General features: G+C 38.7%; 1 protein-coding gene across 3 annotated transcripts; it reads right to left on the bottom strand.

Annotated features, from left to right (window-relative positions):
- Window positions 1–1,162: 1,162 nt before the first annotated feature.
- On the bottom strand, window positions 1,163–10,775 carry LOC124016337 (transmembrane protein 106B-like). 3 transcript variants are annotated; one of them, XM_046331890.1, is made up of 7 exons: window positions 9,578–10,775; window positions 7,598–7,808; window positions 6,734–6,887; window positions 6,437–6,577; window positions 6,282–6,325; window positions 2,910–2,963; window positions 1,163–2,441 (listed from the first exon to the last, which is right to left on the bottom strand). In XM_046331890.1, the coding sequence occupies exons 2-7, from the start codon at window positions 7,804–7,806 to the stop codon at window positions 2,324–2,326; spliced, it is 720 nt and encodes a 239-aa protein (XP_046187846.1). In that variant the 5' UTR covers window positions 7,807–7,808; window positions 9,578–10,775; the 3' UTR covers window positions 1,163–2,323. The 3 variants fall into 3 exon arrangements, with proteins under 3 accessions (XP_046187846.1, XP_046187845.1, XP_046187844.1); XM_046331889.1 differs by lacking the exon at window positions 9,578–10,775 and adding an exon at window positions 8,967–9,117; XM_046331888.1 differs by lacking the exon at window positions 9,578–10,775 and adding an exon at window positions 8,833–9,113.
- Between the last annotated feature and the right edge of the window lie 133 nt (window positions 10,776–10,908).

Here is a 10,908-nt window from a genome sequence, read left to right as displayed (position 1 = left end):
ACTTTGAGAACAATGGAATTACAATTTACTCTCCAAAACCTTCTATTGGCTCATGAATATCTCTGTAATCTGGTAGCTTCTTGCTTGCAGGCACATCAATGATTTCCATTAACTGAGTCAACAACAGCCTATTCCCCAGAGGTGACATGGACACACATCCTCACCACAAACAGAAAACCTCCCATTTAGGATAAATGCTCAGATCAGAGTGGTCTACACTAGTCAAGTTTCCCAACTCCAGTCCTGGGGAGAACACAGGACCACAGCACAAGCATAACATATGTTTATGATCTAAACATCAATAATTGAAGCAGGTGTGTTAGTGCTGGTATTGAACAAACATGTACGGTCACGTGGGTACCCGGGACTAAAATAGAACCAACTGTCTATACAGTTTGATCATTTTAATGGCTCTAGCCTGACCACATCAAGTCTCCACAGTAGCAGAGGGTGTCACGCTCTACCGTCCTCTCATTAGAATGGGGACTGTTAAATAATATATGGGGCCATGCTCTGCACTCCTGTGTAGTGTCTCAAATATCACAGATGAGGAGTTATGGGGATTGGAAACCTGAGGTTTGTGGCAGGCAGCCAAGTCTTGGGTTGTGTTCAGTAGAAACAAACGGGAGAAAATGCTTGGTTACAAGTTCAGGTAGTGGTAATTATATTCTGCTTCAAACATTTTCCCTGTTTCATTCTTACTGGATGCAACCCCCAGTGAGTGCCTGTCGTGGGAGAGAAATGACTAGAAGTAGTCGCCAGCCCGTTGACATGGGTCACGTACAGTTCATTGGCATGGCCACCTGCATTGTGCTATTCAGCAGGTAAATTATCAACTGCGAAACGACAGTCTCAGACAACTGGGCCAGTTGACAGGAAGGATAACATGTTCTTAGTAACAGAACGCAGATTACAACATATCTGTACAAAGTCTTGGAGTACTCTATGAGCCCTTTTGATGACTTCCTCTCTTGGCCGTAGTATCCACTAACATGCCATTATCTTCTCCTTCTTGTCTTCCAGCCGTGACGGAATGTTCACACTGCAAAAACAAGCTCCAGTACAGTGCTAAGATTGACAACAGATACTCTGTGAGTGAATGGGATACACCGTGATAATGCTATGTATTATTGATATACAGTACATAAGATTATAGGAGTGTTTTTATTTCTCGACATTACAGTCCATACAGTACTCCCAGCAGTGGTGAAGAGCCCATATCCAGTCATTGGTGAAGACGACCCATATGGACTGGACCCAACTGTCATCAAGGAAACTTATGTAACTTTAGCACCACTTAGCGGCCATTTAAATATACAACTTCCTTTAATTATGTGACCAAACAAGGAACTTGTATTCTATTTTTTCAGGCTTTGTGATTTCATTATTGAATCCTTTAAAAATACATAGAATGTTTTTCACTGATCTGACAAAGGTGGAAACAATGCACTAAAACCCTTAACATAAATAGAGGAAGTAAATATTAAGAGTATTTGAACAGAGCATAAGAAACATTGCCATGATTTTGCTATAGTGCAAGAACAAGGGAGTAAATTAGTTAGTTTCCCCCATTCCAAAAGTACCCGTGGTGACACTAGTCTATGTGGATTCCAAACAATTTAACCATTTTTCCCCTCACTAATCATTTAATTTCAGTGACACAGAAAAACCATAGGTGAATTAATATCCAGATCTTGTTAGAGCTGTTAGAATTAGTATACAATTAGAGGTGATGTTTTAACATAGAAATCACATGTGTGGTCAGTGTTCAAAGAACTGTAATTCCCATGTGATTCCATAGAAAAGTTCTGTGATCAATGCTACATAGTTGTATGCATAACGTTAAGAATACTTACATGGTTTTATCTACTTTCACCAATTAAAACACATACAAAAGTAATTTACTTGTTTGTGGAAGTGCACCGACAATCTGTTTTATAGGAAATTATGCACAAATATAACATCTGAATTAAATTTGTGCAAATTTGTAGTCTTTCAGTTTCAGTGTAGCTCTTTCAGTAGGATGTAGTGGCAAAAAAAGTCATTTTCACAGTGCAGAGCCCCCAACCACAGCGATGACCCTACTTATAAAGCTTTAGAGGTGCATAAAATAGACAAACATAACATTTTAGAGCTTTAATTTGAATTTCAAGCTCCACATTTGTGTTGTTTCTTTCTTCCCCATAACATTTGGATTTTGCAAGAAAAACCATATGGTTTTTGACCACACTGTCACAGGGTTGTTCTCCACAGTTCACCTCATGGCCTGCACCTCAGTCTTCCCCTCACCCTTGTCATCCTGCCCCTAATGGAGCCCTTGTTCTCAGGGTGTAGGGTTGATGGGGTGGGGTGTTGTGGTGTTAGACCCACAGTCGATGTATTCAAACGTGTCCAGGGAAAGCTGCTCAAAGTGGGCCAGGTAGTAGACAGTCATTGACATCCTGAGGGAGGAGGATGGTTACAGATTATACCATTTTTCATCTATTATTTATCAAACGTAATGATAATTTATGTAATTGTACCAGACTTAGGTCAGCCAGCTATTAAGGTTTCCTAACCGCAACCATGAAATAAACTCTCTTACCATCACTGTAAAAACTGGGCCATGTTAACAAGCAATATAGCCCTTTTATATCCCTTCCTCAGAGTTTAACCACTAATTAGAAATAAATAGGTCAGTCTCTGACCCCATTGGTTCACTTGGTGGGTGAAGTTGTGTGTCGGTTTATCATCAAAACATTTAGTCATGAACTATTATGGTATTAATTTTTTTCCCACTGAACACAGATTCAACATGATTCTTGTTCATTGTTGAATATATGCATTATAATCTAAATGGATAATCTGTGGGAGCAAAGCTACATTTGGGGGGTGTTTTACCCATACTGACTGACTGGGCACATACTCACTGAAGATGGACAAATAACGTGTGGATCTTGATTGTAGATTTCTTGCAGTAATTGCTGGGAAGAATAAATAGGAGAAAATCATGAATAACTTCAGGATTTCCTTATGAAAGATATGATTTCAAAAACAACCCGCTGGGCACAAACTAGTTGAATTAGCGCCGTTTCAATGTAATTTGACAACGTATTGTGACGTGAAATCTATGGAAAATACAGTGATTTGAAAAGAAGTCATCAACTGTTGTTTTGAGGGTGAAATTTCAACAACAGGAAGATGTATGTCATCATGGTAACCACATTTGAGACATTGTATAAAATGTTGAATTTGTACCTTTAAAACAAAGTCAGAACTTCAATGTTATATCCACTATCAGAAGAAAAAAACCAATAGGCTGGGCCGCACCTCCTACTGAAGAATGAATCCATCTACAGCTACCCTCGAGTCTCCCATTCAGGGTTTTAACCAAGCCCAGCCCAGCTTAGCTATGAGATTTGTCATGGACTATTACCAATGTGCTATCGTGACAATTATTATTGAGAGATCTCCACTTTAAAACAAAATAAATTCACTGTTGCTAGCAAAGTCATTCCAAAGGGTAGGTTTAACAGAGTAAATTCAAATATGATCATACTTTAGCACTTATCAATGATGCCATTTAGGCCTATATCGCATTTGCAAAGTCAACCGTTGTTTACATTCAACCTAGAACTAACCTAAAAATAGACAATACAATAGGCCTAGCTCGGGTTGACTTCAAATTGAACGAGATGCACCTTCTACTTGATAGTTACATCTGTGCCAATGACTTAATCTGGCTGTAATTCCAAATGTATAATGTGTGTTGGATCTCCATCTTAACCAAAAAGTTAAAGAATAGGACTAAATAAATTCAAACGTTATTTAAAGTGCATTGAAAGTTTAATTTAATCGTATTTAGATTTTTGGTTAAGATGGCTTCATGAATACAACATAACATTGTAGACAAACTGGAATTAAAACCAGACTAAGACAGTGGCACAGATGGAACTATCCAAGCAGATGATTAGAACCTTCGTCAAACATCTCGTGTAGGCTTACCCTGGCGTGACATTTTGTAACCATGTAAATCTCTCAGACAAGGTGATTTTTATCAATATAGTCACCTCTATTTACTCAGATTCTAAAACTCTAATTAGCATCAAAGTAGACATCATGCAAAACTACAAATCCCTGCGTGTCATCTCTAGCTGACACCTTTGCTATCAAGTAGTGTTAATTTAAAACTTGCACAAGAAATATATTAATTACTACATTTAGATAGTTAATCCAAAGATTCTTACTTTTGCCTCGATTTGGCAGTCTCATCCAGATCATCATGGCATTTGTAGTTCTGTATGATATTAGCTGCTAATGTGGCTTAGCGTTTCATTTTTTAGGGGTAAATACAGGCAAATATATTGATATGTCACTTAGTCCTAGAGACTACACGGTTATCAAAAATATCATGCCAGGGTAAGCCTATACAAAACACAGCCCTTATTTTAAGTGTTTCTAAAATCCCCTGTGGGAAAAATGAATGGTGGGAAAATGATTGGAACCATTTCCTTGCTTGACTGCTAAGTTTTATGGGAAATATGACTCATACTGTGGTACTCTATGGGACTAAGCCAGCGGCTCAGATGGAACTAGCCAAGCAGTAGATCCAGGTAACTGCCAAAATAATAAACGAGGGATAAAATGAATATTGAAACCGGTATCCAGAGTGAATAAAGCAATTAACATCCCCATCATGATAATGGTCATGTATAAAAATGCTTGGCAGGCCACTATTTTGGCTACGCCCAATAGGATAATAAGTACCCCATCCACAGGGCACGAGTGGTCACTGTATGGTTTGATGAGCATGAAAATGAGGTGAACCATATGCCATGGCCGTATCAGTAAGCAGATCTCAACCCAATTAACACACTTATGGGAGATTCTGGAGTGCACCTGAGATGGCGTTCTCCAACAACACACCAAATTACAGAATTTCTCATGGAAGAATGGTGTCGCATTCCCATAGAGTTTCAGACACTTGTAGAATCTATACCAAGGTGCATTGAAGCTGTTCTGGCCCAACACCCTATTAAGACGCTTTAGGTTGGTGTTTCCTTTATTTTGACAGTTACCCCATACCTCTCCTTTAAAAAATGTTGATATTTGGTTGTGTTGTCAACCAAACAATTCAATATTACTTTTGTAATAGGGTAAATTGCTTAAAATTAAGGCTCTCTTACAAGAGAACGTAACATTCAACCTTAAAATTAGTAACATATCCAAGGCCACATTGAGGACACTAACTATACATTTCTTATGTAACCATATAAAAGTCTGCATGTTCAAAAAGCACGCATAGGTCCTCACAGGTCTGTGGAGATCTTCACAAGTTCTGTCATCTGTGCAGAATATCAAAAGGCATTGATCAGTTGCACCATATACTGTTAATGTCATCTCAACTGCTATCTAGGCCATTTGGTTCTGCTTTTAAAAGAAGTGCAGTGAAAACCATCTGTTTTATCAATAAACAAAATATGACATTGCCTTCCCATTTGAACTTTGCTGGGCTTTTAAAATGGTTGAAAGCACAGTGATATACATTTGGGGTGACGGCAATCAAAAATCGAATTGTTATTCCAATGGAATTTGGTTGAAAGCATAGTGACACAATGGAAATTCATCTAACTTTTGGCTGTCTTTTTGAGTGGGTAAATATAGGTTGAAATCTCATTGATCAACATGTTAACCAAATGTTAACCAAGTATCCACATTAAAAAGACATGGGTGTGCCCGGTGGGAATGCTTTTGACTACTTTCAGTCCAGAGGCACTTTCATTTTGCGAAAAGGAATTGCTACTGCTAGTAACAATTAGCCTGCAACACATGGGGGAAAACGGAGATGGATTGCACATGCCAGTGCTCCCAGCTTAGCAAGTTATGCTAGTTTATGTACTTTTGTAAGACAAATACTTAATATCTGTTCAAACATTTGATAGTCATGCCTCAAAGCTGCTCTAAATACAAAAAAAAACATTTACAGTTTTGCTCAGTCTTTATACATTATTTAAACCTAGCCAAGAAAAATGAGAATAACTGTCTGTAGAGCAAACACAAAATAAATCCTCACATTTACAGCGAATGAGTTACATTACTTTCACATGACAACATGCCACAATCAAAATAAGCCAACTTTACAGCACAACTAAATTAAAAGGACTGCGTCACTATATTGTAAGTGTGTTACCATGGCACTTTGTGTAACCAAACAGCCACAAAAGCAGCTTTATGTCTCACTACTGACGCGATGGAATAATCAGCACCAGACATAATTTAACCAAGGTTATACTTGTACTTACTTCAGACCCTCCTCCACTAGCGTGACAGGAATCTCAAAGGCAAACTGCCAGGGGAAATAATGAAGAGCGTTAGTGAGTCAAGTAACAATATTTAGAGGCTTTCAGAAGCTAACATCTAATCAATATAGCAGTTGGTAATGATGGGAGGTGCTCACCGTTTTTTCCGTGAGTGGTTTGACAGTGGTGACATTTTTCATATCAGCCTTGCCCACAACCGTTTTATCAAAAAGAGCCTGCACTGTCAAGTTATAGGCCTGAACTGTAAAAAAGTTGTCATTGGTAATATTCATGATGTTCTGTGATGGGAGAGAGACAAGGCGATTATTACATTCACCTCAAAAACACACTCCAGTGATGCAGAGGAAGAGACAAGAGGCCAATACTTTTATGGCATAGCCCAAATAGAAACCGACTGTGTAGTATATGAATGAACAAGGCCAATGAGGTCTCACCGTGATGTTCATTTGGACAGTGGTCGGGGTGAAGTAAACATAGACAGACTTGACAGCCCCGGGTGAGAGGATGACACTGCGAGGAAACAAGAAGAAGAGGACCAGCGAGCTGACCAGCAGGCACAGCGTCACCGACACAGTGACATACAACTTCCTGTAGGGGGACATGATATGTACAAGTTGAGTATTGATTGAAGGCCCAGTGCAGTCAATATTTTTTTTCTTTGTTTAATATCACATTGTACAACAGCTGATGAAATTAACACTGTAAAAGTATGCTTTTGTTTTTGCTAGTTGAAAATGTAATCTACACAGGATGTTCTAATCAGCAGGTTTGCATGGGCAGGTGTTTTATATTTCCATGGTGACATCACCATGTGGTTAGTAGACCAATAACAACAAGCTCCAAACCTCTGCAAATATCAGCTAGTTTTCCTCTCTCCAGTCATGCTGCATTCAACTGCTAGTTGGAACTAGAAAACTCTAAAATGTACAACTTGCTAACTGGTTGTTATACACGTGCTGCGTTCAAGGAATCAGCAACCCGGGTGTTCCGACTAGCATGTGAACATGGCATACGACCACATTGCTAGAGAAAGTTTAGCTAAAAAGCGTGTTAATTGAAATCTATTACAGTAAGTTAATTCATTGTTACCCTGCATTGCATTGGCCATTTTAACATACCACAAGTGTTTTCATGCAGTATACACAAAACACACCTAGATACAGATGCCCACTCACGGAACACAACAATACTTTGCACACACACTGTACACCTCTACACACCATGGACTTAAAAGACCTTCGAAATGCTGCATGTGGGAAATAAAACAATTGTTGCTATAAATCTCAACAAGGTCTTACGTGTGTCGTGGTTTCAGCCTCTGATCGGAGCAGGGGATCACTGCCACCAATTTGCTCTCCTGGCCTCGTGGGATGCGGCCCGTGCCCTGGCAGGTTGGGCAGTCCAGTGTTTCCTCAGAGTGTCTCCTGTTAGAGGTCTTTCTCCTGTCCTGCTGGGGTACGATGGCCTGCTCATCATTCTCACTGGGTTGACTGGAACCAGCTCCCATGCCTACCAAAGAGACAGTCATATATACAGTAACTGCCAAAATAATGGAAACACCAACATCAGGTGTCTTAACAGGGCGTTGGGCCACTATGAACCACCAGAACAGCTTCAATGCACCTTGGCATAGATTCTACAAGTGTCTGGAACTCTATTGGAGGGATGCGACACCATTCTTCCACAAGAAATGTCTAAATTTGGTGTTCTGTTGATGGTGGTGGAAAACGCTGTATAAGGCGCTGCCCCAGAATCTCCCATAAGTGTTCAATTGTGTTGAGATTTGGTTACTGAGACACACACACACACACACACACACACACCTGCGGGGAAACATTTAACCCCCATTCAAAAGCCTATTGTCCCTAACCTTAACCCCCCCCCCCTAGAAATAACTTTTTATTTGTGGTGACCTGCAAATAATCCCCAGTTGGGCAAATTTTTGTTTGTTTACAATTCTTGTGGGTACCAGTATGCACTCCTGAGACCCCTCTTTCAAAGTCACTGAGCTCTCTCCTTCTAGCCAAAATAATAGGCAACTGGGGATTTTTTACATGACCCTAAGCATGATGGGATGTTAATTGCTCAATTAACTCATCTGCTTTCAATATACTTTGTATCCCTCTTTTACGCAAGTGTTTCTTTTATTTTGGAAGTTGCCTGTAATGTTAGTTTGCTTCACATCAATATAATGATACTTTACTATTTGATATTTGTGACGACAAAGGATTATATTTTATGTATGCATGTGCTTTGCTGTTTTGGTGAATTTCAATAGAGATTATTTAAAATGCATACAATTAGACGATGTCTAACTTCGCAGACACCATAAATATGAACCAATTAGATCGAATTCGGCTTTGTCCATACATCAAACATTTTATGTGAATTAAGACTCGCATTTAGAAAATAACCGTTGGCGAACGTTAGTTTTAATCTAAACAGAAATTTGACTCCGCATACAAGTCTTGTGATGAGTTTCGTTTCTCTGCCACCCCTGAAGAAAACAACTTGTTTCACTGTGTTTACTTGCCTTGTTTATGGGGTGTTACGATTTATAATGACGGCGCCGTCATCAAGATTATCTGTAATCTAACTCCACACAATACGCCTCACAGCAGTCGTGAAAATGGTCTAATATTCTTCTTATGTTGGTCACATACTCACTGAGCAGTGGAGCAATTCCCTATCCTGATGAAGGTGACGCAGCGTAATTTTGCTGCCACCTACAGCGGCTATATGTAACTTTTTGGGGAACAGGAACAAACTCACAGAGGAGTTCTCGATCTGTAATTTTCATCGAAGTCTAAGAAGCGGTAGATGTGTTCTATTTTTATGCTTCCCGTGATTGTTTTATTTTCGAGTCTTTTACTTTCAGTTTTGTACACCAGCTTCAAACAGCTGAAAATACAATATTTTTCAGTGGTTTAGAGGGTACAATTATTATTTACACGGCACTTGCTAATAGTCAAACTGAAAATAGGCAAACGTTAGCAACCAGAACATGGCGGAACAATTTCTGCATAGTACATCTTTAATAGGTATACTCCCACTTGTTCAAAAAAGGAGTGATATCTAAGTGTAGTGACTTTTATTAGAGACAATATATTTGTACATCACAGATAGCCTACGTATTTTAATTGCCTGGGAACCCAACATTGGATTTCAATTGAATTCTAGGTCGTCAGAAACGAGCGTTTGAATCAGGAAAGTTTGCTTTCACGATCTCTACAAGCCAGAATGATATATATTTTTTTATATATATTTTTTTTACGTACTTTACCGGTTGGTCCTTTTGGTGGAAGGAATGTCCGACAATATCCACGGGAAAGTATAATTACATTCAGATTTCACCTGAAGCATGAGCAAAACCACGTAAACACGTACACGAGCTCGGCAAGTAATGCATGTGTTTTTATCATGTGTGCATGCCGGTAAAATACATTAAAATATAATTGTATTCAACATTCTGGCTTGTGTAGAGGTCGTGAGTATAAACTTTTCCTGATTCAAATGCTAAATTCTGCCGACCTAGAATTCAATGCAATTCAACGTTCCAGGTAAATCTTAAGTGCAACACAGAAAGAGTTCAGACAATCTGCACATTATCCCTCCCAAAAAGTTCTCATTCTTCACCCTCTATGAAAATATCCTGCCCATATATATGGAAGGTATGAATGTTTCAAGTACATGTAGACATTTATGAATCGCACTGTTTCTGACCTCCATTAACCTGCCATCATTTCTGACATATAGTTTTCCACTGTGGGAAAAGCTTACTTGAATTAAAAAGACTACAATCCTTATTGTTCTAGAATTCAGTTTCTCTTTGACACCCTAAAAGTTGACTCAAAAGTGGCAATAAATCAGATACCATCACCTGGTAGGACTGTACATTTGAGTCATTTAGCAGACACTTATCCTTTGGTAAGACCCTACCCCTAAGAACCATTAAGACTACACTATTCCAAAATAGGGTTGATTCAAAGTGTTTTTGTATTAATGATTTTTACCAACATCCATTTGCTACATTATATGACTGCCCACTGTAAGTGTTAATTATTTTTCACAATGCTTACAACCCTGTCAATTTCCCCTTAGTGTACAATACTTAAGCAAACCTTTCCAGTATCTTTTCTTCAAATATAAACATATTAGTACAGTGGAAATTCAAGCACAATGACGTGAGCAAGCTTCAACCAGAAGAACATAGGCAAATCTTCCTTTACATTTCAGAAACAGCCCTCAAGCAATCAAGTCTAAAACAAAAAATATTTTAACAACAATTACCTCCTAGGATCACCTGAAACACGTTAGCATTTCCTTATTGGAAAATAATAAGCATTTCAAACTAGTTACATAATGCTTGATTTCAGTTTAAGTTCAGAAAGAACTTGATGTACATTTAAAAGAAAAAAGTGATACCAAGTGGAACGAGTCAATGCTTTTGATATATCATGATCACCAGGCCCCCCCGAATGGTTCCGAAAAGAACCCCCTCCCTCTGAGGACAATATTGAGAAGATTGAAGACATTTTGTAAAGGAGGTTAATTCATTTCTTGATCAAATCCCTTCAACAGGACATTAAAAATGATAACATCCTTCACT

The sequence above is a fragment of the Oncorhynchus gorbuscha genome, linkage group LG26 (assembly GCF_021184085.1).
Source record: "Oncorhynchus gorbuscha isolate QuinsamMale2020 ecotype Even-year linkage group LG26, OgorEven_v1.0, whole genome shotgun sequence".
In the NCBI taxonomy this organism is placed as follows: domain Eukaryota; kingdom Metazoa; phylum Chordata; class Actinopteri; order Salmoniformes; family Salmonidae; genus Oncorhynchus; species Oncorhynchus gorbuscha.
The sequence above is the reverse complement of the archived record's forward strand: the minus strand, read 5'-3'. Positions and strand labels throughout refer to the sequence as shown.

Coding starts and splice junctions, on each gene's coding strand:
- LOC124016337 (XM_046331890.1), bottom strand. CDS start 7,806: ATGGGAGCTGGTTCCAGTCAACCCAGTGAGAATGATGAGCAGGCCATC. Junction 6,578..6,733: donor CTGTCCAAATGAACATCACG/GTGAGACCTCAT, acceptor CTCCCATCACAG/AACATCATGAATATTACCAA. Junction 2,964..6,281: donor CTAGTGGAGGAGGGTCTGAA/GTAAGTACAAGT, acceptor TATTCTTCCCAG/CAATTACTGCAAGAAATCTA.